Source organism: Camelina sativa, chromosome 16 (assembly GCF_000633955.1).
Source record: "Camelina sativa cultivar DH55 chromosome 16, Cs, whole genome shotgun sequence".
In the NCBI taxonomy this organism is placed as follows: domain Eukaryota; kingdom Viridiplantae; phylum Streptophyta; class Magnoliopsida; order Brassicales; family Brassicaceae; genus Camelina; species Camelina sativa.
This window is the reverse complement of record NC_025700.1, coordinates 13410179-13437169: the sequence shown is the minus strand read 5'-3', so window position 1 is coordinate 13437169 and position 26991 is coordinate 13410179. Positions and strand designations below refer to the sequence as shown.

The following is a 26991-nucleotide window of genomic DNA, read 5'->3' as shown; positions in this document are numbered from 1 at the left end:
CTATCAGGATTTTTCAATTTACCGTACAACCTCAAATATTCAAATCAAAACTATATAAACAAAGAAAATAAGTCAAAATAAAAAAAATACATTACAAAAATACAAATTACAAAAAAAATTTATAAAATCTATAATCATGTGCTACTATACAAATTACAAAAAAAAAATTTATAAAATCTATACTCATATGTTGTAGCACGGGCCTCTCCTAATATTATATTATAATCCCACACTAATGACATAAATATACCTTTTCGTGTTTTTGTGTTTGCCACTAAATCACTAAATAGTGTGACTCACTAGCCTTTCTTGACTTGTCCTTCTCCTTCGTGAGCTATATTGTTTCGTTTCCACTTGCTTTTTATCTCTTTCTTTCTTTCTAACAATACATAAGACCTTCACCAAGACTCTTCATTTTGTTTCTTTTTTTTTTTTTTTCACTTGCAACACAATGATCAATCTGTTTTTATCCCCGACAAATTATATGTCCCTCAGAATCATATTGATGCTCTTTGTTATCCCATCTTGTATTTTCTCATCTATTGATCTTTATAGACACTGTAGTCAACCGATTAAATGCGGTAATCAGAACGGTCTCTTGTACCCATTCTGGATTCCTGGTAGAGAAGAGTGCGGCCACCCAGAGTTCAAGCTCGAATGCAGCGCAAGATTTGCAGAGGTTAGCTTCTCCTCTGTAACGTTCAGAATCTTGGACGCTAATTATGTGTCTGGTACCATAAGACTAGCCAGATCCGATCTTATCAAAGATCTTTGTCCCTCTGCTCCTTTAAATGTTCCATTCGTGGAAAACACCCTTTCATTTTCTCCCAACACCGACTTGATTACAATTTTTTACGGCTGCGACGTTTCACGGGTGGTTTATACTTATGGTGGCATGCTTGGTTGTCCGATTGATAAAACTACTCTCAAAAGAAATTACTATGTGACGAGAAACCTCTCGTCTCCTCTACTTCAAGGGATCAGTTCATCTTTAAACGACTTCAGGAGATTTTGCGAAAGAAACGTTAGTATTCCCGCATCTGGACCTTCCCTCGACACACTACAGACAGGTCCGACTACAGTTAAACTAAAAAACGCTCTTGAAGATGGTTTTGAGCTTGGTCTTAACCAAGAATGTCAGTTGTGCATAGGTTCTGGGGGTGCTTGTGGATATAATAAGAGTTCAAGTGGATTCATCTGCTACTGTGTAGATGATGAACCACGTAACGGTACTTGCGGTTCAAGAAAAAATGGTAACATTTCTTGCTTATAGTTTCCTAATGTTTTTTTTATATGAACCACCACTTAGGTAATGAGTTCATTTGGTGTCGTTCCATTGATGCAGGAATCGCTCATGGAGCTGGGGCAAAAATAATAGGTGCTTAACCTGACCCTATCGCTAAAGTATACCTGATTAAATTCTGAAATTTTTTAATCTTGTAGGATGATTTTTTTTTTTTCTTACAATAGGTTCAGGAGTAGGTGTTATTCTGTTCATGGTCCTGGTTTTAACGTTGGCTCTACTAATTCTCCGAAAGAGAAGAACATCGCATGGTCTTAGTCAACAAAACCTCAAGACACTTCCACAACCAAGACTCAATGCACTGATTCCACTAAAGCAGTATAGCTACGCACAAGTGAAGAGAATTACAAAGTCATTCACGGAACAGATCGGGAGCGGCGGATTTGGGATTGTCTATAAAGGAACCCTTTGTGATGGACGTTTTGTTGCAGTTAAGGTTTTGAAAGACATAAAGGGTGATAATGGTGAAGACTTCATCAATGAAGTTGCAAGCATGAGTCAAACTTCTCATGTCAACATTGTTACCCTGTTAGGATTCTGCTCTGAAGGTTCCAAGAGAGCAATTATTTATGAATTTCTGGAAAATGGGTGTCTTGATAAGTTCCTCTCAGACAAGACCAAAATGGATATAGATTGTACGACACTTTCTAGAATTGCGCTTGGAGTTGCTCGTGGTTTAGAGTACTTGCACCATGGCTGCAAAACAAGGATTGTACATTTTGATATTAAACCACAGAATGTACTACTAGACGACAATCTTTGTCCCAAAGTTTCAGACTTTGGCCTTGCTAAGCTTTGTGAGAAGAAAGAGAGCATCTTGTCATTGCTAGACACAAGAGGTACAGTAGGATACATTGCACCTGAACTGTTTTCAAAAATGTACGGTAGAGTTTCCCACAAGTCAGATGTGTATAGCTACGGAATGCTGGTCCTTGAGATGATAGGAGCAACAAGGAATAAAGAGAGACCTACTCAAAACTCTGCATCGAACACAAGCTCAATGTACTTTCCTGGATGGGTATACAAGGATCTTGAGAAGGGAGACATTGGAAGGTCTATCGAAAATGGAATTAACTGCAAAGATGAGGACATAATCAAGAAGATGACATTGGTGGGTTTGTGGTGTATTCAATGTTCTCCATCAGATCGTCCAGCGATGAACAGAGTTGTAGAGATGATGGAAGGAAACCTTGATGCTCTTGAAGTCCCTCCTAGGCCTGTTTTCCAAATTCCATCAGCGCCTTTTGAAGAATCTTCTACGCTTTCGGAGGATACATCGGGATGTGAAAGCAGCAAAATGCATTCCTCAATTTAAAATACCATCTACATAATTAGAGTGTTTTTAATATGATTTTCAATGTAATATTCTTATATTTAAACCATGTTATTCATTATATATAAACTAGAGAGAGTGTACTAAGATCACCAACTTAATGCACAACATCAAAACAAACAAAATGATAAATCTAAAGTTTTGAGAAAGGCTCCTAATTATTTGATTGAGACAATTGGAAATTTAGTAAGTTTTTCAAACTTAATTGTCAAAACAATACATTCCCTATTTACAATTAGACAAATCCACACAAAACATTGTTGCACAACTTTGACCTTCCTTATTTGTCATTCCAAAAACTACCAAATTACTAATCATGCCATTCTATAGTTATTCATCCGATTCTTCCTTTTATTTTTATTTTTTATTTTTTTTCCTACACTACCCTTCAATTCTTATAACTAAAATATATATCAATGTAAATTTGTTTTTCCAAAAATTTCAGATACATAAAAATCAACATTTGTTTCTTTATAATTTAAGATGCATTTTGTTTGATGATTTTAAATATATTTAATACAAATTTTATATCCGTACATTTTATTAAGGGTACAAATGTCTATACACATTATTAATTGTACAGATGTATGTACATATTATCAAGTGTACATATGTAATTTGGTTAATCTGTACATTTAATAATGTGTACAGACATTTGTATACTTAATAAGGTGTATAAACATCTGTACACTTAAAATAGTGTACGGATAATATAATATATTTGAAATATATTAAACAAAATTTATATCAAATTGTAAAGAAAAAAATATAATCTTTTTTTGTATTTAAGAAATTTTCTAGAAAAAATTATATTAACAATTATTTGATAAATCAAGAAAATGGGAAAAAAGTAAATAAAAAATAAATAAATTTTTCCTCTCACATACTAATATAGCAGCCCTTATGTGTAATTTCAACCAAAGTACTCATGCCCCACGTTACTCCTTTCTCTCACTGTAGAGACATTGTAGCACTGTAGAGACATCTATATTCTCCTGACACATAATACTAATTTTGAATGAGGAAAATTGAGCTAGTAAGTTGTAACTACGGCAATGACTGTATGGAAAAACGAATTAATAAAGGAAATGGGTGCAAAAACAAAACAAAATTGGTCAATAAAATTAAGGATCCACCGGATACGGATACGGAGCTGGATATCCGGCTCTGGCGTCTAATAAAAGGTATCAGCTGCCCGGTTATCAACGAGTAGCTTTCTTATAATCTCTCATTCCAAGAAAAGTCTTTGGAAAAAAGAGCGACACACAATGACCAATATCTCTAATATCTCAGTTTCGTTTCTCTGAGTCAACTAATAAATACAAGTAGTGATAATAAAAGACTCCCAAGTCTCTGTGTATCTTTTCTTGGTGATTCTCTCTCTCTTTGTTTCCTCACAACACAAGGGAGAGATCAAACTGATCATGTACCATCTCCCCAATTCTTCTCTAGTCTTGTTCATCCTCTTCTCCTTATTTTTCCCTTTTCCTTGTGATTCAAGTAAACATGAACATGAGTCATGCGAAACTGTTCAGTTTCAGTGTGGGAACATTACCGCCGGTTTCCCTTTCTGGGGAGGGGATCGTCACAAACATTGCGGTCATCCATTGCTAGAGCTTCACTGCTATTATAACAACACCACTTCTTTTCTCATCTCAGACCATCTGTACCATGTTCTCCATATAAATCAAACATCCTACACTCTTAGACTTATCAATCCAGACCTGCTGCAAGAGCCTTTTTGCTCCTCTATATTTACCAACGAAACCTTGCCTCTAGATATTCTCAACCTTTCGCAAAACTACAAGAGCGTTACATTCTACCGTTCACAACCTCTTTCTCCTCACCGTTCGAGTTATGCATGTCCTGAGATAGGTAAGATATTCGTGTCTGAAAACCCTATCTATGATGAGACCTGCCTTTCCACTTTCACCGTGAAGGTTCCTATGAGTTTCCTTACGAAACAGAAAGAGTTGGATCTGCAAATTTTGGAAAGTGTTTTAAGAGAAGGATTTGAGGTGAAGGTGAATATCGATGAGAAAGCGTGTCAAGAATGTTCATCCTCTTCCATTGATGCAGGAATCTCTTCTAAAGCGAAAATAGGTGATTAATTAACCTCCTCCTATTCTTTATATATTCCTTGTTTTGATCTTCTTTAAAAGAATTTCTTAGCCAAACGATTTATGTTCTGCATAATTTTCTTCCTTCAGGTTCAGGAGTAGGTGTTACTCTGTTTCTGTTCCTGCTCTTAACAACATTGTTTCTCCAAATTCTCCGAAAGAGAAAGAGAAAAACATCACAAGCTCTGGGTCAACAGAACGTCAAGGCACTTATTACACTTAAGCAGTATAGCTACGCACAAGTGAAGAGAATTACAAACTCGTTCGCAGAAGAGGTAGGGAGAGGAGGATTCGGAACTGTGTACCGAGGAACCCTTTCTGATGGTTGTATGGTTGCAGTGAAGGTCTTGAAAGACTCAAAGGGTAATAATGGTGAAGACTTTATAAATGAAGTTGCAAGCATGAGTCAAACTTCTCATGTCAACATAGTTACCCTTTTAGGATTCTGCTCTGAAGGTTACAAGAGAGCAATTATATACGAATTTATGGAGAATGGGTCTCTTGATAATTTCATCTCAAGCAAGAAGTCATCAAATATGGATTGGAGCGAACTGTATGGGATTGCGCTAGGCGTTGCTCGTGGTTTGGAGTACTTACACCATGGCTGCAGAACAAGGATTGTACATTTCGACATTAAACCACAAAATGTACTATTGGATGACAATCTTTCCCCGAAAGTGTCAGACTTTGGCCTTGCTAAGCTCTGCGAGAGGACGGAATCCATATTGTCACTGCTGGAAGCAAGAGGAACGATAGGTTACATTGCACCTGAAGTGTTTTCAAGTGTGTACGGTAGAGTCTCCCACAAGTCAGATGTTTATAGCTATGGAATGTTGGTTCTTGAGATAATTGGAGCAAGGAACAGAACACCAAATGAAGAGCCTTCGTCAAGCACAAGCTCAATGTACTTTCCTGAATGGATATATAAGGATCTTGAGAAGGGAGACAATGGAGGGATTATGGAGAATGGAGTCAGCAGCGAAGAAGACAACGAGATAGCAAAGAAGATGACATTGGTAGGTTTGTGGTGTATTCAGCCTTGGCCATCAGATCGTCCAGCGATGAACAGGGTTGTAGAGATGATGGAAGGAAACTTGGATGCTCTTGAAGTACCTCCTAGACCTGTTTTGCAATGTTCCGTAGTGCCTCATTTCGAATCTTCCTGGATTTCAGAGGAAAACTCAATAATCTCCTCTTAGTCTTAGGTATGGCCGCAAGCTTTTAGTTTATGTGTAAATCTCTGTGGTTGAATCGTAAATGTTATTTGCTTAAAAAACAATATAACACATGTTATTACTGAACTTGAAAGACCTCAGATACATTCTCGGATATTAGATCGATGACATTCGTGTGTATTTGTTTGAGTCCATTGCTAAACACTTGTTTTAGGGAGACATGTGAAAGTCCTAACTCCTAAATCCTCTTTGTTCAGCTTAAGTATCATGACAAACAGATAGCAGACAGTATGGTCCGGTTTTACACGCTAGTCCCTGTTTCCAAGAAATTGTTTTGGTTAAAAAAAGACGGAAACCCGCAGTGATCAATCTCTTTCTATCTCAATTTCCTTTTTCAAGGTCAACTAATAGAGACCATAGTAAAAAGATTCCAAGTCTATATGTACCTGTCACTATCCTTCCATGACTTGGCCCTTCACGAACATGTACTATCTCCCCACTTCTTGTTTGGTCTTGTTTTGCCTTTATTGTAACAACATAAAGAAGAAGAAGAGACGTTCTCAGAAACACAAGCTCTGTGAGAAGAAAGAAAGCACCTTGTCACTGCTGAACACAAAAGGAACGATAGGGTACATGCACCTTAAGTGTTTTCAAGAATGTTAAGTCGACTCTCCCACAAATCAGATGTGTACAGCTACGGAATGTTACTCCTCGAAATGATAGGAGCAAGGAACAAAGAAAGAATTGAAGAAAACTCTGCATCAAACACCAGCTCAATGTACTTTCCTGAATTGATATACAAGGATCTAGAGAAAGGAAAGTATGAATGAAAAACTTCCTTGGAACCTATTAAAGCATGAAAGCAGTAATATACATTTATTCACGAAATGAAATATGCTGTTACATTCCAGATTGTCACCAGACTAGACCTTTTTTTTATCTTTTAACATCTAAACCTATCAACACTCTCATTTTGGATTATCTTACTATTCATCGAACTTCTCCAGCCAACTGTCTAGACTGTGTCTAGAAACCCCTCGAAAGTAAACCCATTTTCAAACATATAAGTAATCTCAACCTATGGTAGCTTGCTCTGCTTGTTTGTTGCCAAGTGATGCAACAAATTTCTTCAGATGTCTAATGAAATCTGGATAGATTTCAAGATCACAGTGTCCACCTCCACTTATCCACAAAGGTTCATACTTTTCTTTGCTGAGTTCCCAGAGCCGTTTTCCATGAGACCAATCAACTACTTCGTCTGCAGTTCCCTAAAAGACCAACAAGATAGTTCAGTGACTTGTATTCATCAGTTTCCCTAGTCTGAAAAATGGAGCAAAATAAAGCCAAATGAAGGTGTAACTTACATGAATTACTAGAGCAGGACAGGTAACTGAGCCGATCTTATCAATATTCTGAAAAGCATGGACTTGCAAAGGTGATTAAACGCTATAAATGTAATCAGAAACAAAAAAAAAAAAAAAAATTGCTGTCTAGTAAATCACCTTGTAAATATCAAACCAATATGTACATTTCACCGGATACAAGACCCTCATCCCAGACAGAATCGGGCACTGTAACACCACGCCTCTCAAGTCAGGTGTGCGCGAAGCTAGATCAACCGTAGGTCCACTACCAACAGATTGACCAAATAATATCAGTTGATCGTCTTGTACACCATACTTTTCCTTAAGGCATTTATAACATGCTTCTATATCAGCATATGTATTACACTCTCTTGCCTGATTCATAAACCAACACTACATCAACAAGAAACAATCCATGGAAGCCTACGCCTAATAATCCAAGTATCAAATGAAAAATTTTCAACTATATATCAATAAGAATCAATCCATAGTTAGCTCGGAAACCATACCTGTCCAGTAGACTGACCATAACCAGAGTAATCATACCTGAGAAAAACAACAATCAACAATGACAAAAGGCAAAATAACAAATCCTCGTTTCTATTAAAAGTATCAACTTTGAGGTTAAAGCACAAATTTTTATTTCCAAAGATTGATTCTTTACTTTGACATATAATTCCAAAAACAAAAACAAATTCAGATTCAACTAAAATTTTGTTTACCCCATAAGATTGACGCGAAGGCGATTGCTAAGCTCAACGAAAAGCTCAAACATTTGTCCCACATCAGCAGCGTTACCATGAGAATACAAAACCGTGCTTTTAGCTTTCGAATGTTTCACATAAACAGCTACGATCTCGTTGCCGAAACGTGTACGAAGCTTCAATATATCAACATCATCGCGACGAGGTATCTCCGGTATGTATAAACGTCCGCCGCAGCTTTCGTCGGCTACAACTTCATACGACGGTGGCGTTGGTGGAAAGAAAGCGAATTTAGCAGCGATCGATGATGTTACACCTCCCATGATGACGATGAGTTCTAATTCATAAAGATTAGAGCTTTTTTATCGAAAGTTTTTGAAACCCTATAAATTTTATTTGGATCTTGTGAGATCTTGATGGAGATGGAGAAGAGGGGGATTGGGAAATTGAGGAGGAAAGGGAGAAGAAGAGAAGGAGGAGGAGGAGATTGATGGAGGATTTTGGAAAATCGTACAGCGGCGCGTGAGATGGTACAGGCGGCGCGTGGTTGGGTGATGGGAGAGATGTGAGAATGTTTTTGAGAATATCTGTTTTTTGTCAAAGTTTTTAAAAAGTCAAAATTGGGAAAAGGATTTTATTGGTGGATGGAGATTCTCCATGCTGCGATATTTTTACTTATTTTTTTTGTTTATTTTAAAAGAAAAAAACATGTCATTTATAAAAAGAAAAATTATTAGCAAAAATAAGTAGGTGATTGAAAAAATTGGAAAAAATATTGAATGTGGGTATTTGTTATGATAAAACAATTAAACGTAGAGAATATGTTTATAATCCTATTATATTAATTGAGAAGTACAAATATAAAACTAACTTTATAAAATTGAAACAATTATATTGTCATGTCACATGTTTAAGACAAATGTTTAATTTTTCAGTAAAGAATAAAATATGATTTTAATATTACACTGATAAAATAATTTAAATAATTATTAATTTTCAAATAAAAAATTCTCTCTCTAATTAATTATGGACAAACATTAATAATTAATTTTAAACAATTGCAAACTAATCAGAATTTTAAAAAGTAAGTTTTTGTATCTAAATATCCAAATTATTAGTTTAATAACAGAAATATGATTGGAGAATCATAATTAAGAAATATTTTGTTATGATTTTAAATTATGATTCTCCCATCATCTTTCTCTTATTTCATTTACAAATTTTTTTGAATTATCATATAATACATATGATAAATAAATATGTAGATTTTTTTTTGCATATGTTGTGATTTAAATTTTTAAAAACGAAGATATATTACTCAATCTATGAAAAAATTGTGTCGTTCCAAATCGGCGGGTTGGTAAAACTAAATTTATGTGGTTGATAAATTAAATAAATTTTATTTGCTCATAATTAAAATATAATAATTACTATTTTAAAATATTTCACAACAAATAATGCAAATACAACAAACAAACAATATAAAAAGGTATATACATAAAACAAATTAAAGACTAGAATATTCAAAAATAATTAGTATTTAAAAAGATATATGTAGATTTACCAAATAATTGCAATATTAAACACTATTCAGCTTCATTAGTCTTTTGATATGGTTATGTAATCATCATGCTATCTATTGTGACAATTCAAAAATATGCTAATATTCATGAATGAAAACAAATTGCCATGAAGTCTCATTTAGTGTGTGACCAAATTCAGAATAGCAAATTAGCAAGTACAATAATTGTTCAAACTTGTCAATATCCTCATAAAACCACTAAGTTTTTTGTTTCTTTAAACACCTCTAATTAAAGGTAATGGGGGATTTTCAAGAGAGTAGAAAATGTTACGAAAAAGTAATAAAATTTTTGGTATGCATCTTTTTTATGCGTCAGAATATGTGTCTTTTATTGGTAACCATTAGTAAACTACAAACAATGCTTTCTTTTTTATAACAAATTTAATCCTTTGAAGCTCCATACATTTTCGAATGAAAACCAATTGAAATTAATTCTTACTTAGTGTGTCACCAAACTAAGAATAACAAGTACAACAATTGTATAAATTTGTCATATACTCTGTAAACCACTACATGTGCTTTTTAATACCAATAATTAAAGGTAATGTCTTTCGGTATTGTACAATGGTTTTTTTCTTGCTTAATAATATTAGGGGTGAACCTCTCTTCTTCACTCTCTCTTTAATAGCCATTCAAAATTTATCATGTAATATTATATTTAAAAATAAATAAAAATTCAAAATAAAAAATAGAACTATTTAAGGAACAAAATATGTAGACTTTTAATTAATGAGTTTATATATTTGTTTGAGTTTATAATAAGAGTTTGAGTTTAGTCTTTATAATTATATATATAGAACTATAGATTGGTTTGGGTTTTTGAAATAGCTATTAGTCTTTATAATTATATATATGTTTTGACGGATTGATTGCATGTAAAGCATTTTTTGTGAATAATTGGTGAAACGTTTTGAAATTTAACAATAATAATATTCGTAATGATTAATGTTTGAAATAAGTTTTGGTGGCTAATAATTTAGTTTTAGATTATTGTAATAATTGTAATAATAATTTCAAAATATATATAAAAAAAAGAAATTAGTTTATTAAACAAAAAATTCTCTCAAACGAAAAATGTTTATATATTTATTTTCAAAAATAGATTTTACTTACAAAAAATATTTATATAGTCTTTTATAATTTAGTTTTATCAGACAATTTTAAAACTCGCACAAACTAATCTAGTATACAATAAACTATATTGCGTGAACTTTAAATCCGTTTAAAACATCACATAAAATATAAAATTAATATTTGAAAACAAGTTAAAATTTAACATATTCTTTTTAAATTTTTGTAATCCAATTAACTTATGTAATCATTTATAACGTTGTAGGCCAATTCTTTAAATGAAAACAAAAATTCATAAACTCTCTCGTATTGTATGACCAAATTCGGAAAAATTATTGTCAGCTACTTGAACTATACACCAACACATGACTACACATACAAACAATATAAATATCTTATTAACTACATCAACTATTGTCAATCACATAACGACATCCATAAATAAACATAGGTTTATGTGTACAACACCATAAACATTTAACTCCGGTGGTTGGTTGGCCAGAATCCGGCGTTGACCAATGCTGACCGGTATTGTCCAGAAAAAATACTCAAAAATATTTTTTTTTTCCTAAAAATGATATTTTTTGTTTTTATGTATTTTTTATAAATAATAGAAAAGATAAATGATTTTTATAATTTACAAAAACAAAATATAACAACAAAAAGTTATACACCAAAATTTTATGTATTGTGGGAAAGAGTGAGTGAACTTTGAATCCGTTTAAAAAATCACATTAAATACTCCACAGACTTAATATTTGAAAACAAGTTAAAATTTCACATATTTCCCTTTTTATATTTGTAATCTAGTTAACGTATGTATTCATTTATTGATCGAGACAACGTTGTGAAAACATTTGTAGGCCACTTCTTTAAATGAAAACAAATTGTCATAAACTCTTATTGTGTGACCAAATTCAGAATACTTTACTTGTTCACACTTGTCAATATCCTCATCAAACCACAAAATTATTATTGCAATTTTTCACGAAAAACTTGCAATAATAATAAGACCTAACAGTCTAACACCTAGACAAACGAATTGGGAAGAAAATATAAACAACCGATGAAAGATGTTAAATAAGTTTATTTTGTTTCAAGAGTTTACTGTTCAGGAATAGTTACAAGAACTGGACGCCAAGATCGTCGAAGTAACCTACATCGAAGTGTAACAGACGACATGGGCCTCCTAACAGACCCGTTAAAGCCCACACTCCGAGCCGCCGTTATCTCTTCTCCACCAAAACCTCCGTTAGTATTATCAACGCCGTTAACCGTTACATCATCCCTCTCCATCTCCACCTCCATCTTCTTCTTCCCCTTATCGCCTCCACCGCCGCCGCCGACACTTTCCTCAAACGGAGGCGACGAAACAAAAAGCTCTCTCAGCTTCCTTCGAGATCGGATCTTACCTCTCTTATCCGATTTATTCGATTCTTCTAAGTTGTTTTGGATCTCAGGTAACCGCCACCGATCTGATGATGATCGGGTGAGTAACAAACGCAGCGTTTTACGGCGGCGGAGGTGGATGACTGGACTACGCGTTGGACCCTCCGCGACGGTGCTGCATTGAGTAGCGAGAAGCTTGAATTTTTGCAGAGACATATTTGTGATTCGATCTCTGTGTTGATCATTTGGATTGGTTTAGTGTTTTTTGGATTCGATTCGTTGCTTCGTGTGAGTGAGTATGAGTACTCGTAGTGGAGGTAAAGGGAATAAGGGTGACTAGGATCAGCACCATTCTTGAAGAAGATAGGTTACACGTGGCAGTTAGAATGAGTGTTACTTTTTTTTTTTTGGGATATTGATATGATAATTATTATTTAATATGCCAGCGATCTTCTTTTTTGTATTTATATATTAAAATAAAATTAATGGGGCTGATTTTTTTTCAATAAAGGACCAAAGAGATAACAGAAAAATATATGTTGAAAAAAAAAAAATTAACATCAAATCCCTTAGATACAAGCTAGATTCAAAACCTATTTGAAACATAAAAAGATGGATGAAATTCTTTTTTACAACATATGTATACTCAAAAACTTAATAAATGAATCCATACGTTTTACTTTTTTCAAATCTACAAATTTTAAGAGAAAAAGAAAATGGTGGTTTGAGTTTCTAATTACTTTGAGTCAATCTTGTTTTATGCTGACAAAAAAAAAAAAAGTTTCTAGTTACTGTAAATATTTTACCATTTCAATCTAATTTTGTTAGTGTGTATAGGTTTAGGGTTCCAATGGTTGTTGTTGTTGGAGCAAATAAATCTGTTTGTAGATTAAATTGTTTTTTATTTATTATTTGTAATGTATATTTCGTAGTGGTGCACTTAGTAAAAAAAAAAGAAAAGGAAAACTTGTTTGTTATCCATCTTAAAAATAGAATGTGTATTAATCCATTAACATTAGTCAAATTTCTAATTTTGCTATAAGCCTATAACAGCTATAAGAATATGAAGATTATAGGAATGTACATCTCTAGAAATAGTAATGTCATTTTAGTTTGTAACCAAAAAAAAACGTTATCACAGAAATAGAACAAATAGGTCCATTTCTTAATACACAGTCTCGTCCAAAAAAGGAAAACAATAATAATTATTAAAAAAAGAACACTTACAGTTCACGGACGATTCCTAATTTACAAACTCGCCGCCGTATCAGAACTACTCGTCCACTTATCAGTCTCCGGCGAAATCGGCGGCGGAACACTATTTCTCAACAATCCAACATCATCACCACCACGTTCAATATCAACAACATCCGGAGTAGACTCAACCACCCCAACACGCTTCTCCCCATCCTTAATCCCTTTCAAAATNTTTTTTTTTTTTTTTTTTGATCAACCATCTATTGCAAACAAGTTATGAACCGTTTTTGTGTACGAATAGATTTGATACGCAGTTATTTGTTATCCACTTTAAAGATAGAACGTGCATATTAATCCACTTAACAGTAGTCAAATTTTTAATTTTGCTATAACTCATACATTTTCCCTATAAGACTAATGTGATAAGATAAGAATATGAAGATTATTAGAATGTACATCTCTAGAAATAGTAATGTCATTTTAGTTTGTAACCAAAAAAATAAAACTTTATCACAGAAATTGAACAAATAGGTCCATTTCTTAATACAGTCTCTCGTCTAAAAAAGGAAAACAATAATAACTATTAGTAAAAAAAACACTTATACAGTTCACGGACGATTCCCTAATTACAAACTCGCCGCCGTATCAGAACTACTCGTCCACTTATCAGTCTCCGGCGAAATCGGCGGCGGAACACTATTTCTCAACAACCCAACATCATCACCACCACCACCATGTTCAATATCCACAACATCCGGCGACTCAACGACCCCCACACGCTTCTCCCCATCCTTAATCCCTTTCAAAATCTCCACAATCTCATCCATCGAAGGTCTAACCTCTCTCTCCTGTTGCAAACACCGGAACGCCAGCTCCGCCACAGACATCATCTTCCTCCTCACATCTAAATCCTTCTCAAACCCTAAACTCGGATCCACGAGCTCGTGCAACGCGTTGTTCTGGATTTTAGATACGGCCATGTTCGCGAGGTTGATATCGTGACGGTGTCGAGTAATGTCCACCGCTTCTTTCGATGAGATTAGTTCGGTTAGTACTACTCCGAAGCTGTACACGTCGCTCTTCTCGTTTAATCTGTAACATTGGTAATACTCTGGATCTACATAGCCTGGTGTGCCTTGTGGTGCGGTTGAGATATGTGTTTGATCCATTGGAAATAATCTCGAAAGTCCGAAATCGGCAACTTTGACTTGGTAGTTATCTTCTAGGAGTATGTTAGTAGTTTTGACGTCTCTGTGTATGATTTCTATATAAACAAACACAGAGATTGTGAGAAATTTGCAAATGTATTTACGAGTTTTCGGATGTTAGATGTTGTTTTTTTTTTTTTAACCTGATTTGTGGAGGAAAGATAACGCGTTTGCGGTTTCGATCGCCACGTTTAATCGGGTTGACCAGCTAAGAGGACGAGCTTCTGCGCGGTCGCCGTGTAGATGTTCAGCTAGAGTTCCGTTTGAGATGTACTCGTAGACTAGTAGAAGCTCTCTGCTGTGTCTTGATGTGCATCCGTAGAGTATCACTAGATTCTGATGTTTTATCCTTTTCAAGATTTCGATCTCGTTCTTGAACTGTTCTACGCGTTTTAGCGATCTTTCGTAGAGGCGTTTCACTGCTACTGCTCGTCCGTCTTTCAACATGCCGTAGTAGACTGTACCGAAGCCACCATCTCCGAGCTCTCTAGAGAAATTCTCAGTTGCTTCTTCAAGTTCTTCGTAGCTGAAGACTTGAACTCCGTAGTAGTCGCTTCCGTTTGGAAGGTTAGAGATTGACATTGAAGGAAGATAAGAGTGATTGCTACTAGAGGAGATTGTTGTGGAAGTTGGATTTCTTGATGTTTCTCTACTTGAGTAAGATGTTGTTGGCAAGTCCTTGCTTGTGTACTGAGCTTCTTGTGTCTTTCTTCTCCGTCTGATGAGTAAGAACACACATGCGACGACTAGTAGAAGCACCCCCGATATAGAAACAGCAGCTGCAATAATACCTAGAGAAGGATAAAAAAAAAAGGAAATCGTAATAAGTCTGTGATGTTGCCTATGTTAATCAAATCAGTTGTTGCGAAAGAACATGAAAAAAAAGAAGCACCTGTATTTGCTTTAGTAGACTTCTTGCCATCTGCATCAAAAATGGAATGGCGCCAGAAAAAAGGTTAGTTGGACTTGGAACTAAATACAGAGCTATAAATGAAAAAAAAAAAACTTGAGTTTCTTTCTTCTGTATATACTTTATCAGAAACTGTAACGATGTTTTGTAGATGATCTAGTCAAAAGGTTTGTGGGTTGGTAGGGAGATTTAAAGAAGGGAAAAGTGGTGGTTCTTGAGGAACAACCATTAGGAAATTAGAATAAGTAGGCAAGATAATCTTACCCTTGTTTGTAGAACCGCAAACACCGTTACCTGGCTGATCATCTATACAATAACAGACAAACCCACTTGTTTTAAGTTGGTGATTATATCCACAAGCACCCCCAGAGTCTCTGCACTTCTTACAATCTAAGTTAACTCCAACCTCGAAACTCTCTTCAATAGCCTTATTTAGATTATCTCTANTAAGTAGGCAAGATAATCTTACCCTTGTTTGTAGAACCGCAAACACCGTTACCTGGCTGATCATCTATACAATAGCAGACAAACCCACTAGTGGAAAGTGTGTGATTATATCCACAAGCACCCCCAGAGTCTCTGCACTTCTTACAATCTAAGTTAACTCCAACCTCGAAACTCTCTTCAATAGCCTTATTTAGATTATCTCTACTTGGACTACTCTCGAGTGTGTTCAGTGCGGTTCTAGATGCGGGGGTATTGACGTTTATACTGCAAGATCTCCTAAAGTCTATGAAAACCGGACTATACCCTTCAAGTAGAGAGGACACTAGGTTTCTCGTCACGTAGTAATTTTTGCTATCATCATTCCCACAATCAAGCTCTTTCACATAAGTAGAAACAAATGCTGAAAAATCTTGGTTGCAGTCGTAATAAACGGTCAGCCAGTCGGTGGTAGGAGCAATTGGAAGAACCGTTTCGTTGAAAGAAATCTTTAAAGAATCTTGGGAACATGGATCATCGCTATAATCGGATCTGGCGAGTTTTATGATACCAGAGTCATAGTTCGCCGCTAGGATTTGGAATTTTACAGAGGAAATGCTAAGCTCTGGAAATCCTCCGCTACAGTCGAGCTCGAAGTCGGGGTGACCGCAATCTTTTCTGCCAGGAATCCAGAAAGGGTACAAGAGACCGCTCTGATTGCCACAACTAAAAGAGGGACTGCAGAGTACGTGATGCTGCTCAGCTGAGAAGACATAAGATGGGAGGATGACAAAGAGCATCCATATGAAGCTATAGGCTATAGATTTTGATAGGGAAAGAGACAAGTTGATCATTGTGTTGCAGACTTGCAGGTGAATAAAGAAAATGGTGAAGATGAAGGAGAAGAAGACGAAGAGATGAAGCAATTGGGAATATGTCTTGGTTTTTTTGTAAGACTTGAACTAAAAGGAACACATGTTTGTTTGGTCTTTTTTCGACCAACCTTCACTTAAATATTTTCATTTAATGTTTTCTATCTGGAATTTTATATATATTTTCAAATCGAAGTTTCTTTTGGAATTAGGTGGCTTACGACGACGACTTTGAATGGTACTAATATTTATATTGGTAAACGATAATGCGAATAGTGTGATTGAAAAAGAGTTTTTTATCATTGTTTTTTATAGAATATAAAACGAGTTCCTACTTTGGACTCTTCTTCATCTTTTATTTTTAAGTTTTTTACTCTTTTGTTTTTTTTCTGTTACGACGACTTTCAAAGTCAGGTGTTTGGAATTTTCTCAGAAAGAACCTATGGGAAAAAAGAATATCATAAAAGTAGGACCCTTTTTTTCACATAAATTGACCAGCGCACAAATCATGTCCTAGTTTGGTCCATTGGTTTTTTATCAGTTCTAGAGAATTTAAAGATATTGTGAGTATTGTCACAAAAAAAAAAAAGGGATATTGTGGGGAAGAAAAAAATGGAGTGTGGGATAAGGCAAAGAGCGTTTACTAAATGGAAGAAGAAAAAGTGTAAGAGAGCTTGACTGCTAAGTTAAACGCTAATTTGTTTGAGATAGAAGAAGATTCAAATAAATGATTATAGGACCATTTAATAGAGTGGGTTTTGGGGTAGTGGTGTAATGTAGATTTTGCTAAAGGTTGTGTTGCTCTTGGGAGGGGTCTATTGGAACCCCGATGGGAGATATACCTGTTTCGGCCTAGAACTCCTCATCTATAAGCAAAAAAAATACTAAGACGGCTATTAAAACGATGATGATGTATAAGAAACTTACCATCAGGTGTATGGAGTTTATAGCAACTTGAGGATGAGGCTTCCTTGCAGCAAATCTGTGTGGTATTTTCGAAGCCGCAAGTTCCACCAGAGGATGAACATTTTTCATGACAAACTTTATCATCAATCTTAAACTTCACCTCAAACCCTTGGCGTAAAGTACTTTCCAAATGTGCCAAACTCAACTCTTTTTCTTCTGGAACGAAGCTCTTAGGAACGTTAATCGTGAAAATGCCTTGACAGGACTTATGATAATCAAGGTTTTGAGAGACCGAGACAGGGCCTCTACCAGGACAAGTATAACAGGATTGGTAAGAAAGCTTAGTGTCGCAGAGGTAGAAAACATTGAGGCTCTTGTAGGTTGACGAGAGCTCAAAGATTTCGGGAGGCAAAGTTGTGGTGGCTGTGAAAGTAGCGTTGCAAAAAGAACCTTGAAGCTCTGCTCTAGAAAGTCTAAGAGTCTTAGATGTTTGATCTATATGGAGAACATTGTAAAGATGGTTTGAGATGATTAAAGAGGTAGTGTTTTTATAGCAGTTAAGCTCCAGCAATGGATGACCGCAAACTTGGGGACGATTCCCACCGGAGAAGGGGAAACCAGCCGTGATACTCCCACACTGAAACTTAGCTTCGCACCACCCAAGTTCTTTATCACTTGAAGCACAGAGAAGAGAGTGAAATAAGGAGAAAAGGAAGAATAAGAACAGACAAGAAGTTGAGAGATAGTACATGATTTGTTGAGATCTGCGGAACAGTGTGTCTTTTGTGTTTGGTTTATGTTGAGAGAGCAAAGGAAATGATTTAACCAAAGAAATAAAGAAAGAGAGAGGCTTGAAGCGGAGACTTGGGGTGTTATTATTAGTTTACTTTGGAAGACTTTTTATTCTTTGCTTTCTCTTTTCTCAAAAGCTAAAACTTTCGAAGACTTATGTTACCATTGTGAAACTCTCTTTTTAGAAAAAAATTGTGGGAACATTATATGTAAAGAGGAAAGAGCCACTTATTTAAGTTGATAGACGACCCCGGCCATCATATATATCATCCCTAGTTGGAGGATAATTTCAAACCAATAGTTTATATCTTGATCACAATCTCTTTATAAGCTCACTAGTAAGATATCTCTAAACGTGTGAAAATTATTAGAGGAAGATCAAAACCTATATCACTTAGAGAAATAAGCTTACTAGCTGTTTGAAATGTCAAATTAAAGGGTTAAAAAATATGGTATGCAGGATGAGAAAGAATTGTTAGACTACGATCTTAGGCTTCAGTTTGTGAGCAAGAAGAAACTCAATAAATATCTTGAGTTCATCATCATGCTCATACTGCATATCTCAGGGTTATTAAAAATAAAATCGCTAACCCAGCGCAAGAAACTTACCAGTTGGTGGTTTGCATTTAACTCCAGATGGCAAGGTTTTATCGTAGCGACAGATTCCATGAGAGGATGAACATTTTTGACACGCTTTCTCATCGATATTCACCTTCACCTCAAATCCTTCTCTTAAAACACTTTCCAAAATTTGCAGATCCAACACTTTCTCTTTTGTAAGGAAACTCATAGGAACCTTCACGGAGAAAGTGAGAAGGCAGGTCTCATCATATATAGGGTTTTCAGACACGTAGATCTTACCTATCTCAGAACATGTATAACTCGAACGGTGAGGAGAAACATATTGGGAACGGTAGAATGTAACGCTCTTGTAGTTTTGCGAAAGGTTGAGAATATCTAGAGGCAAGGTTTCGTTGGTAAATATAGAGGAGCAAAAAGGCTCTTGCAGCAGGTCTGGATTGATAAGTCTAAGAGTGTAGGATGTTTGATTTATATGGAGAACATGGTACAGATGGTCTGAGATGAGAAAAGAAGTGGTGTTGTTATAATAGCAGTGAAGCTCTAGCAATGGATGACCGCAATGTTTGTGACGATCCCCTCCCCAGAAAGGGAAACCGGCGGTAATGTCCCCACACTGAAACTTATCATTTTGGCATGACCCATGTTCATGTTTACTTGAATCACAAGGAAAAGGGAAAAATAAGGAGAAGAGGATGAACAAGACTAGAGAAGAAGTGGGGAGATGGTACATGTTTTTTTTTTGTGGTCGATGTGTCTATTGGGTTTAGTTTGTGTCGAGAAGAGCGGTTTAAATAAAGAGAGAGATAAGCATAGAGAGATGTCGTGGAAACGTACGGTGAAGAGACTTAGGACCTAGTCAAGTTGGATACTGACAAAAGCAGAGAGACTTGGGATGTCTCTAATAGTTTACTTTGAAAACATTTTATTCTTTGTTGACTTGTTGTATCTTTTTCCAAAGTAAAAAAAAAAAATTGAAAGACTGCTCTTACTATTGTGAAACTCTCTATTAGGATATTGTGGGAACGCTATATGGTGCATGAATCTTGATATAGGCCTTTTGGCTTTTGCAAAGTGTCCAAGGTTTGAGAGTATCAGGTACGTTAGTCATTTTATGCACTCTTCGAAACTTAAAAAAAAAAAAGAAAGGTATTAATACGAAAACTGACTGACGTGGAAGAAGAAAATTCGATTAGTGATATATCACTTTAGAAAAATCGCTAACTTGCTTGTTTGATATGTTAATGTTAGAGTAGGGTTAGAAAACTCAATAAGTATCTTGAGTTTTACCATCATGCTCATACTGCATATATCTTAGGACTTAGGCTCATAAGAACCAACCGCTACTTGAGCATAAAATGAAGAAAATGGATATGAAACTTACCAGTTGGTTGATGGAGTGGAATGCATTTAAATTCATATGGAAATTTTTCATGGAAGCTACAGGTTCCATGAGAGGATGAACATTTTTGACACGCCTTCTCATCGATCTGCACCTTCACCTCAAATCCTTTTTTTAAAGCACTTTCCAAATTGGTCATATTTAACTCTTTCTCTTTTGTGTCGAAACTCCTAGGAACGTTCACGGCGCAACTTGAAAGGCAGGTCAGATGGTCTTTAGGGTTTTCAGAAGATAAGATAGGACCTATCTCAGGGCATGTATAACTCGAGAGTTTATGAGTAGGACAGAAGCAGAGGTAGAAAACGGTTAGGTTTTTGTATGCTGGCGAAAGCTCAAAAGTTTCTGGAGGCAAGGATGCTTCCAAGTTAAAAGAGGAGCAAAAAGAGCTTAGAAGCTCTGCTCTGGCAATTTTAAGAGTGTTAGATTTTTGATGTAGATGATAAACATAGTATTCTTCTTTTGAGATGAACAGAGAGGTGTTGTTTTTGTGGCAGTGAAGCTCCAGCAATGGATGACCGCAATCTTTGTGACGATTCCTTCCCCAGAAGGGGAAACCAGCGGTTATGTTCCCACACTGAAACTGAGCTTCGCACCACTCATGGTCTTGTTTACTTGAAGTACAAGGAAGAGGGTGAAATAAGAATAAGAGAAAGAACAAACAAGAAGTGGGGAGATTGTACATGTTTGGTTTGAGATCTATGGACAGTGCGTGTTCTGGGTTTGGTTTGTGTTGAGAAGAGCAGAAGAGGTTCTTTAAATAGAGTGATCAGATAAGCATAAAGATGAGGTGGAAACTGTGAAAGGCCTCAAGACCAAGTCAAGTGAGAATTGAATAGTGACAGAAGCGGAGACTTGGGATGTCAGTATTAGCTTACTTTTGAAATATCTTTGGTTCTTTTCTCTACGCTAAAAATTTCGAGGAAGCCTAGATGAGGTATTATGCCAAAGTGTCCCACACGTAGTTGATGAGGTCTCAGGTTCGAATTGCGGATGAGTATGGGAACACTATTAGGTACATAAGTCCATTGATGTAGTATTTTAAATTGATCGACGATCCTAAACCAAATATAGGTTGATAAACAATTTGATCATATTAGATTTTGAAAAATTATAATTATACTCTAGGGACATGCGTTTCATGCAGTAGAGACATAGATTAGTAGATTACTAGTTGTTTTGATATGTCTAAGCTAAGTCTAATTAATTGATATGAAATGATAGAGATGCATAAGAAACTTACCAGGTGGTGAATGGAGTGAACATTCTTGACACGTTGTTTTCTCGGTCTTCACCTTCACCTCAAATCCTTTTCTTAAAACACTTTCCAAATTTGTCATATTCAAATTTTTCTCAATTGTAACGAAACTCTTAGGAACGTTCACGGTGAAACTGTCATGGCAGCTCTCAGGACGTTCAGGGTTTTCAGACACTGAGATCTGACCTTTCTTTAGACATGTATAACTCAAATTGTAATGAAGAAAAGGTTTGCAATGGTAAAATACGGTGAGGTTTTTGTAGGTTGGCGAAAGCTCAAAAATTTCTGGAGGCAAGGATGCGTCGGTGAATACAGAGGAGCAAAATGGTCCTTGCAGGTCCGCTCTGGCAAGTGTAAGAGTGTAAGATGCTTGATCTATATGGAAAACTTGGTACACATGATTTAAGATGTTTAAAATGGTGATGTTGTTTTTGTCGCAGTGAAGCTCCAGCGATGGATCACCGCAGTGTTTAGGACGGTTCCCGCTCCAGAAGGGGAAACCAGCAGTGATGTTCCCACACTTAAACAGAGTCTCATGACTCTCATCACACCAATCCTGATTACTTGAAGCACAAGGAAGATGGTGAAATAAGGAGAAGAGGAAGAACAAGATCAAACCAGAATTGAGGGGGTCATACATGATTTTTGTTTGATCAATGAACAGAGGAAGTGCTTTTTTTTTCCAATAAAGATAGAAATACAAACCTAAATATGAGGTGCAAACGGTGAAGGGGGTTAGGAGACCAAGTCCAATTGAGGGTTGTGACAAAAGCGGAGACTTTGAACAGTTATTAGTTTACTTTGAACTACTTTTTGTTTTTTTGTTCTCTAAGCTACAAACTGAAAAATATCTTTTTTTTTTTTTTTTTTTTTTTTTTTCTTCTGATAAAATATCTTTATCTTCTTCACCTTTGTGTATTCTACAGATGTATGTATCTGTTATATCTATATACAAATTGAAAAACATCTCACGTACCATTGTGAAAATTTTCTATATAAAAAAATTGCGAAAACACAGTGGTTCAAACTGCGGATAATTACGAGAACACTATTTGGTACATGAATCATGCATGCTGCAGTCATTTGAATTGATGGATCACCAACCATTGCAAATTTACAATCAGCTCAAACACACGTTTTTGGTCACTAATAGCTATGTTGACTGATATGTTGACTGTACATGCCCACGTCTATAGATGAGTCTCCAACGATCGAGCATGGTGAGCCATAGGTAAAGGATAGTTTTGTTCACATACTGTATATGATTATTATTTCTTTGTTGGTTTTTCGAGCAAACAATTCCTAAGTCTCTACTTATTTTACGGTGATATACTAGATTTTAACCCGAGGTACAGCGTGTGCATATCATTTATATTTTATATTGCATTTGTTTGTTAAATATTAGATGTTTTGTAGATAGAGGAATAACTAAATTTTCCAGACGTTTGTGCAGCTAAATGTTTATATTAATTTTTTAACCCGCAATATATTTTACGACCATTTGTTTGTTATATTTAGTTTGCTTTGTTTAGTGTTTGAGATTTTATTTTAATTTTTAATTATTATAACAAAAATAAGGATCTAAATATATAATAATAAGTCATTTATACGCTATGATTAAGTCACATTTTTCTTAATGATTTAATTATTTTACACAATCTTAGTTAAATTAGCTTAATTTTATATGTCAAATATTCTAATATTAATAATGTTAACAAATAATAAAATGAAGATTTAACCCGTGTTAGCACAAATTTAATGATATTTTATTAATTCCAATATGTCTTCTTTATAACCCATCTACTATAAACCATACTATATAGTATTTTAAACTTTTTAAAATTTTACGTATTCGTAATATTTTAAAATTTTATTAAGTTTATAAATATTAATTATAATATTTAAATAAATGTGAATTAAAGTTCTTCTTAGGTTAATAATCAAAGCTCATTAAAAAACCAAAATGGGAATCAAATTGTTGTTTTCTTTATTTGCAAAGAATTCAGAAATAGAACCAAAGCACAAAGTAAAAACACAAAAAGAAATTGAAAAACCAAATTTAAGCATTTAACAATACATCATTATAGTTTTTAGCTGATGTCATTGAGACGTGATGTTGAGTTCATTGGCTGAGGCATGAAGCTTTCTCTCCAACACCTCACTAGAGATCTTCCCCATCAATTGATAGAAAGTGATGACCTCAGAGAGTCTCTCAACGTTCATCTTCTTCATTATGTTCATAGCTTTCCTCTGCTTTTCCTCATCAAGCCTAAGCTTTTCAGTAAATGATCCACCGTTCCTCATCGTCGCTCCCATCTCCTTTAGCCTCATCTCTTGCTTCACACTTAGAGCCGTATTTTACTGCGTCCACATCGAAGAAACAATTACGCATGTGTTAAGCTATGGTCATCAAAGTCACACTATCATTGACTTTGGAAGATCACATAGTTCGACCAAACCAAATAAATTAAAATTTATTGTAATTTCATATTATTAATTTATTGTATATGAAAAATGTATTTAGCTGAATAGAAGAATCACAGAGAAATAAATATTTTTTTTTTTGTTTTTAATTTGAAGCTAAACCAATGAAAATTTAAACAAATGAACCCTTAATTAAATTATAAACCCTTGCCGACAATAAAATAATACGTACTTTTAGCCCTTAAATATACGAAAGGCCAAAAAAGACTCCTAACCTCTTTCTCCCTTGCAATAATAATATGGATCAAGATAATGTTAAGTTAATACATAACGGTTTGGTGTAATGTACCTCAAGAAACTCAGCTCCAACTTCAAGTTCTGATTCTATGGATTAGTTACTCATCGAAAAAGATCTAGTGTACATAGACCTCGCAAGCGAGAAGCTACTGACAAGTAACTTTCTTTTGTTCTCCATTTCTGGATTGAGTTCCAATTTCTTAGGAACAATGAGCTATTCAGCTTCTTTTGGCATGCAATAACTGCTTTTGAAAATTCCTGTCAATAACCAACCACAAAAGAACATGAACTCAATGATCCGGTTAATGCATGTTATTGGAGAAATTTTATATAACTATATCACAAACCTGATAAGCAACAGGACAACCAGGAAAATCAAATTCTTCGAGACCGTTCTTTCTCATCCTCTCTGGATGGAACTGTAAACCCACTAGGAACTTTCCCTCTTCAGGATTGTACATATCAGGGTCATAAAACCCTTCAATCAATCCATCAGGAGCAAAAGCCATTGGCACGAACCTTTGTGCCAATCTCTTAACCCCTTGGTGGTGATAACTGTTGACCAAGATCTCCATCTTTTCTTCATCTAAGGAATCTTTAAACCATTTATGCAAAGGACTGTTTTTTACTATCTTCACCTCATGTCTATAACCATCATAATCATCATAATCTATGTGATTTCTTTTGTTTTCCTCAGAGACGTAATTTGTGACCTCTGTCTCAAGGTCTTGATAAAGACTCCCACCACAAGAAACATTCAAGACCTCCATGCAAGTTTCATTAGAATAATTAAACAACCGTGGTGGTCTTATCCATTGATTATATATATATATATATATATATATATATATATATATATATATATATATATATATTTATATATATATATATATATTGTTCTCTACCATTCTAAGTGGCAAGAAAAATTAGTTGTATATTTTATTTTATTATGATTATTTAAACTAAAATGTTATGCTCCTTTTTAAGACAAGGATACAATACCTGTGATCCTCTACAAATTCCTAAGTAAGGAATGTTCTGTTCTAGGCAGAGCTTTGCTAGGGCAAACTCAATAGAGTCTTTTTCCTTGTCGATAGCTGTATCACTTGCGTGTGTTTTTCTAATCTCGTCGAGTTCTTGAGGTGATAGGGAAGATAATTCGGACTCATATAGAGAAGGGTCGATGTCTTCTCCTTCACAGAGTAGAACTCCATGGATTGGTTTGAAGCTCTCTAACAACTTGTGAACACCAGACACTCGTGGTACAAAGGGGCGGATCTACGTTGTAGTAAGGTAAGGCACGTGCCCTACACTAAGTCTTAAATATTTTCAATTGATACATGTATCGTACTAAATTTTAGCTCAGTTGGAAAAATGTGTCTTATGTAATTATGTTACAACTTGGGAGAAGGGTTCGATTCCCCTTTGATACAATATTTTTCATTTTTTACTATACCTTCCCACAACCTTTTTGCTATTAAAGAACATTTTTACTAGTTACATATGGCTAGTGCCTTATATGAATTTCTCCCTAGATCCGCCACTGACACTGGTACAGCACCGTACTCGACAATAAGATCAAGATGGTACTCACCTAAACCGAAACAAAAAAAAAAAAGCAAACATAAACTTTTTAAAGGTCTAAGGGAAAATGGAACTACAAAACGTAGAACATTCGAAGTATATCCATCAAAAGGACTATATATTACCAACGAAATCGACGAACTTGTTCTTGCGACAAGAACGCGAGGGAGGATCTGAGATAGATCATTAACGCTTGGATTCTCCATTTTCTATGTGAGCTATATATGACCTTAGACGCAGAAGCTCGAGTGGTGTTTAGGTTATGAGTTGAGAGAGGATGAGAAAAAATGGAAGGTGAAACATACTAAGTCACAGAACAAAACATTTGTTGGGATCTCCTAAGCTTCCTGCGTTGAGTAAATTTAGTGTTATACTAATATATATCTCACATGGTGAATATATGTAAAATTGTAGCAATATGCTTCCTGTGCGCATGCGCAGCCGGGTAAATATTATATGAGCTTTGCTTTCCGACTGCAGAATATATAATATGATCTTGCTTTTTAAATGGTGGATAAATCAAATAGAAAAATCGTAAAACCGTTAGTGGATAGGAAGTTGATAGCTCTATATTATTAAAAAAGTATTTTGTATTGTTTTTGTTTGGTTTACAATGACAAACGTGATATTTAAGAAAATACGTAACAAGTTTCATTTAAATGTCTAACGAACAAACGAGAATTTCAGCAATTTTGTTTAATAGTTACAACTTACAAAACATATACATTTTTTCGTATAAGTATAACATGTTATTTTTTAATTTCTAATAGTAGCCCTCTTGCTTGAAGCCGCAAACCAAAGTAAGGCTAATGCTCATCAACCTTTTCAGATCCACATCCAAAAGTACATGAAATCATAGCTCTGCAAACCAACTGATGCACTCACATCACAATTGTCAAAAGCATTGCGGCGCCTTAACCTCTACAACTAGGGTGATATGATTAAGAAGACTTCTAAACCGTCATCTCATCCGAGTCAAACACATCATTATAAACATTCCTCTTCTCACCATGTGAGAAAAGAAGAGCTTGGAGGACGGCGAAATATCATTTATGCAAATAGATGTCACACTTCGATAAATTGATCCATGATATATACTTG

General features: G+C 35.1%; 5 protein-coding genes and 1 pseudogene across 12 annotated transcripts; 2 read left to right on the top strand and 4 right to left on the bottom strand.

The window, feature by feature from the left end:
* LOC104750475 (LEAF RUST 10 DISEASE-RESISTANCE LOCUS RECEPTOR-LIKE PROTEIN KINASE-like 2.7) lies at positions 337 to 2732 on the top strand. Its single transcript, XM_010472271.2, has 3 exons — positions 337 to 1253; positions 1346 to 1378; positions 1471 to 2732. Exons 1-3 carry the CDS (start codon positions 452 to 454, stop codon positions 2616 to 2618), a joined length of 1983 nt encoding a protein of 660 aa, XP_010470573.1. The 5' UTR covers positions 337 to 451; the 3' UTR covers positions 2619 to 2732.
* LOC104750474 (LEAF RUST 10 DISEASE-RESISTANCE LOCUS RECEPTOR-LIKE PROTEIN KINASE-like 2.4) lies at positions 3981 to 6101 on the top strand. Its single transcript, XM_010472269.2, has 2 exons — positions 3981 to 4739; positions 4847 to 6101. The coding sequence occupies exons 1-2, from the start codon at positions 4061 to 4063 to the stop codon at positions 5953 to 5955; spliced, it is 1788 nt and encodes a 595-aa protein (XP_010470571.1). The 5' UTR covers positions 3981 to 4060; the 3' UTR covers positions 5956 to 6101.
* Positions 6757 to 8644, bottom strand: LOC104750473 (protein ABHD17C-like). Its single transcript, XM_010472268.2, has 5 exons — positions 8018 to 8644; positions 7805 to 7841; positions 7434 to 7670; positions 7296 to 7343; positions 6757 to 7199 (listed from the first exon to the last, which is right to left on the bottom strand). Exons 1-5 carry the CDS (start codon positions 8320 to 8322, stop codon positions 7005 to 7007), a joined length of 822 nt encoding a protein of 273 aa, XP_010470570.1. The 5' UTR covers positions 8323 to 8644; the 3' UTR covers positions 6757 to 7004.
* Positions 11561 to 12467, bottom strand: LOC104750472. Its single transcript, XM_010472267.2, has one exon. The coding sequence runs from the start codon at positions 12255 to 12257 to the stop codon at positions 11757 to 11759; it is 501 nt and encodes a 166-aa protein (XP_010470569.1). The 5' UTR covers positions 12258 to 12467; the 3' UTR covers positions 11561 to 11756.
* Positions 13129 to 22312, bottom strand: LOC104750469 (LEAF RUST 10 DISEASE-RESISTANCE LOCUS RECEPTOR-LIKE PROTEIN KINASE-like 1.4). 8 transcript variants are annotated; one of them, XM_019238487.1, is made up of 5 exons: positions 15826 to 17568; positions 15339 to 15368; positions 14590 to 15237; positions 14030 to 14502; positions 13129 to 13451 (listed from the first exon to the last, which is right to left on the bottom strand). In XM_019238487.1, exons 1-5 carry the CDS (start codon positions 16631 to 16633, stop codon positions 13290 to 13292), a joined length of 2121 nt encoding a protein of 706 aa, XP_019094032.1. In that variant the 5' UTR covers positions 16634 to 17568; the 3' UTR covers positions 13129 to 13289. The 8 variants fall into 8 exon arrangements, with proteins under 8 accessions (XP_019094032.1, XP_010470561.1, XP_010470562.1 ...); XM_010472259.1 differs by lacking the exon at positions 13129 to 13451 and adding an exon at positions 15621 to 15783 and having other exon boundaries at positions 13698 to 14502; positions 15989 to 17568; XM_010472260.1 differs by lacking the exon at positions 13129 to 13451 and adding an exon at positions 15621 to 15797 and having other exon boundaries at positions 13698 to 14502; positions 16003 to 17568.
* Positions 23611 to 26263, bottom strand: LOC104750468 (annotated as a pseudogene).

Excerpts from the sequence above, each read along its gene's own strand:
- LOC104750475 (XM_010472271.2), top strand. The coding sequence starts at position 452 with ATGATCAATCTGTTTTTATCCCCGACAAATTATATGTCCCTCAGAATC. Across the intron at positions 1,254-1,345 it reads TTGCGGTTCAAGAAAAAATG|GAATCGCTCATGGAGCTGGG; the intron begins GTAACATTTCTT and ends CCATTGATGCAG. Across the intron at positions 1,379-1,470 it reads AGCTGGGGCAAAAATAATAG|GTTCAGGAGTAGGTGTTATT; the intron begins GTGCTTAACCTG and ends TTCTTACAATAG.
- LOC104750474 (XM_010472269.2), top strand. The coding sequence starts at position 4,061 with ATGTACCATCTCCCCAATTCTTCTCTAGTCTTGTTCATCCTCTTCTCC. Across the intron at positions 4,740-4,846 it reads CTCTTCTAAAGCGAAAATAG|GTTCAGGAGTAGGTGTTACT; the intron begins GTGATTAATTAA and ends TTCTTCCTTCAG.
- LOC104750473 (XM_010472268.2), bottom strand. The coding sequence starts at position 8,322 with ATGGGAGGTGTAACATCATCGATCGCTGCTAAATTCGCTTTCTTTCCA. Across the intron at positions 7,671-7,804 it reads ATGGTCAGTCTACTGGACAG|GCAAGAGAGTGTAATACATA; the intron begins GTATGGTTTCCG and ends TTTATGAATCAG. Across the intron at positions 7,344-7,433 it reads ATTGGTTTGATATTTACAAG|AATATTGATAAGATCGGCTC; the intron begins GTGATTTACTAG and ends CATGCTTTTCAG.
- LOC104750472 (XM_010472267.2), bottom strand. The coding sequence starts at position 12,257 with ATGTCTCTGCAAAAATTCAAGCTTCTCGCTACTCAATGCAGCACCGTC.
- LOC104750469 (XM_010472261.1), bottom strand. The coding sequence starts at position 16,633 with ATGATCAACTTGTCTCTTTCCCTATCAAAATCTATAGCCTATAGCTTC. Across the intron at positions 15,369-15,825 it reads TTGCGGTTCTACAAACAAGG|ATGGCAAGAAGTCTACTAAA; the intron begins GTAAGATTATCT and ends TTTTTGATGCAG. Across the intron at positions 15,238-15,338 it reads GTCTACTAAAGCAAATACAG|GTATTATTGCAGCTGCTGTT; the intron begins GTGCTTCTTTTT and ends ATCCTTCTCTAG.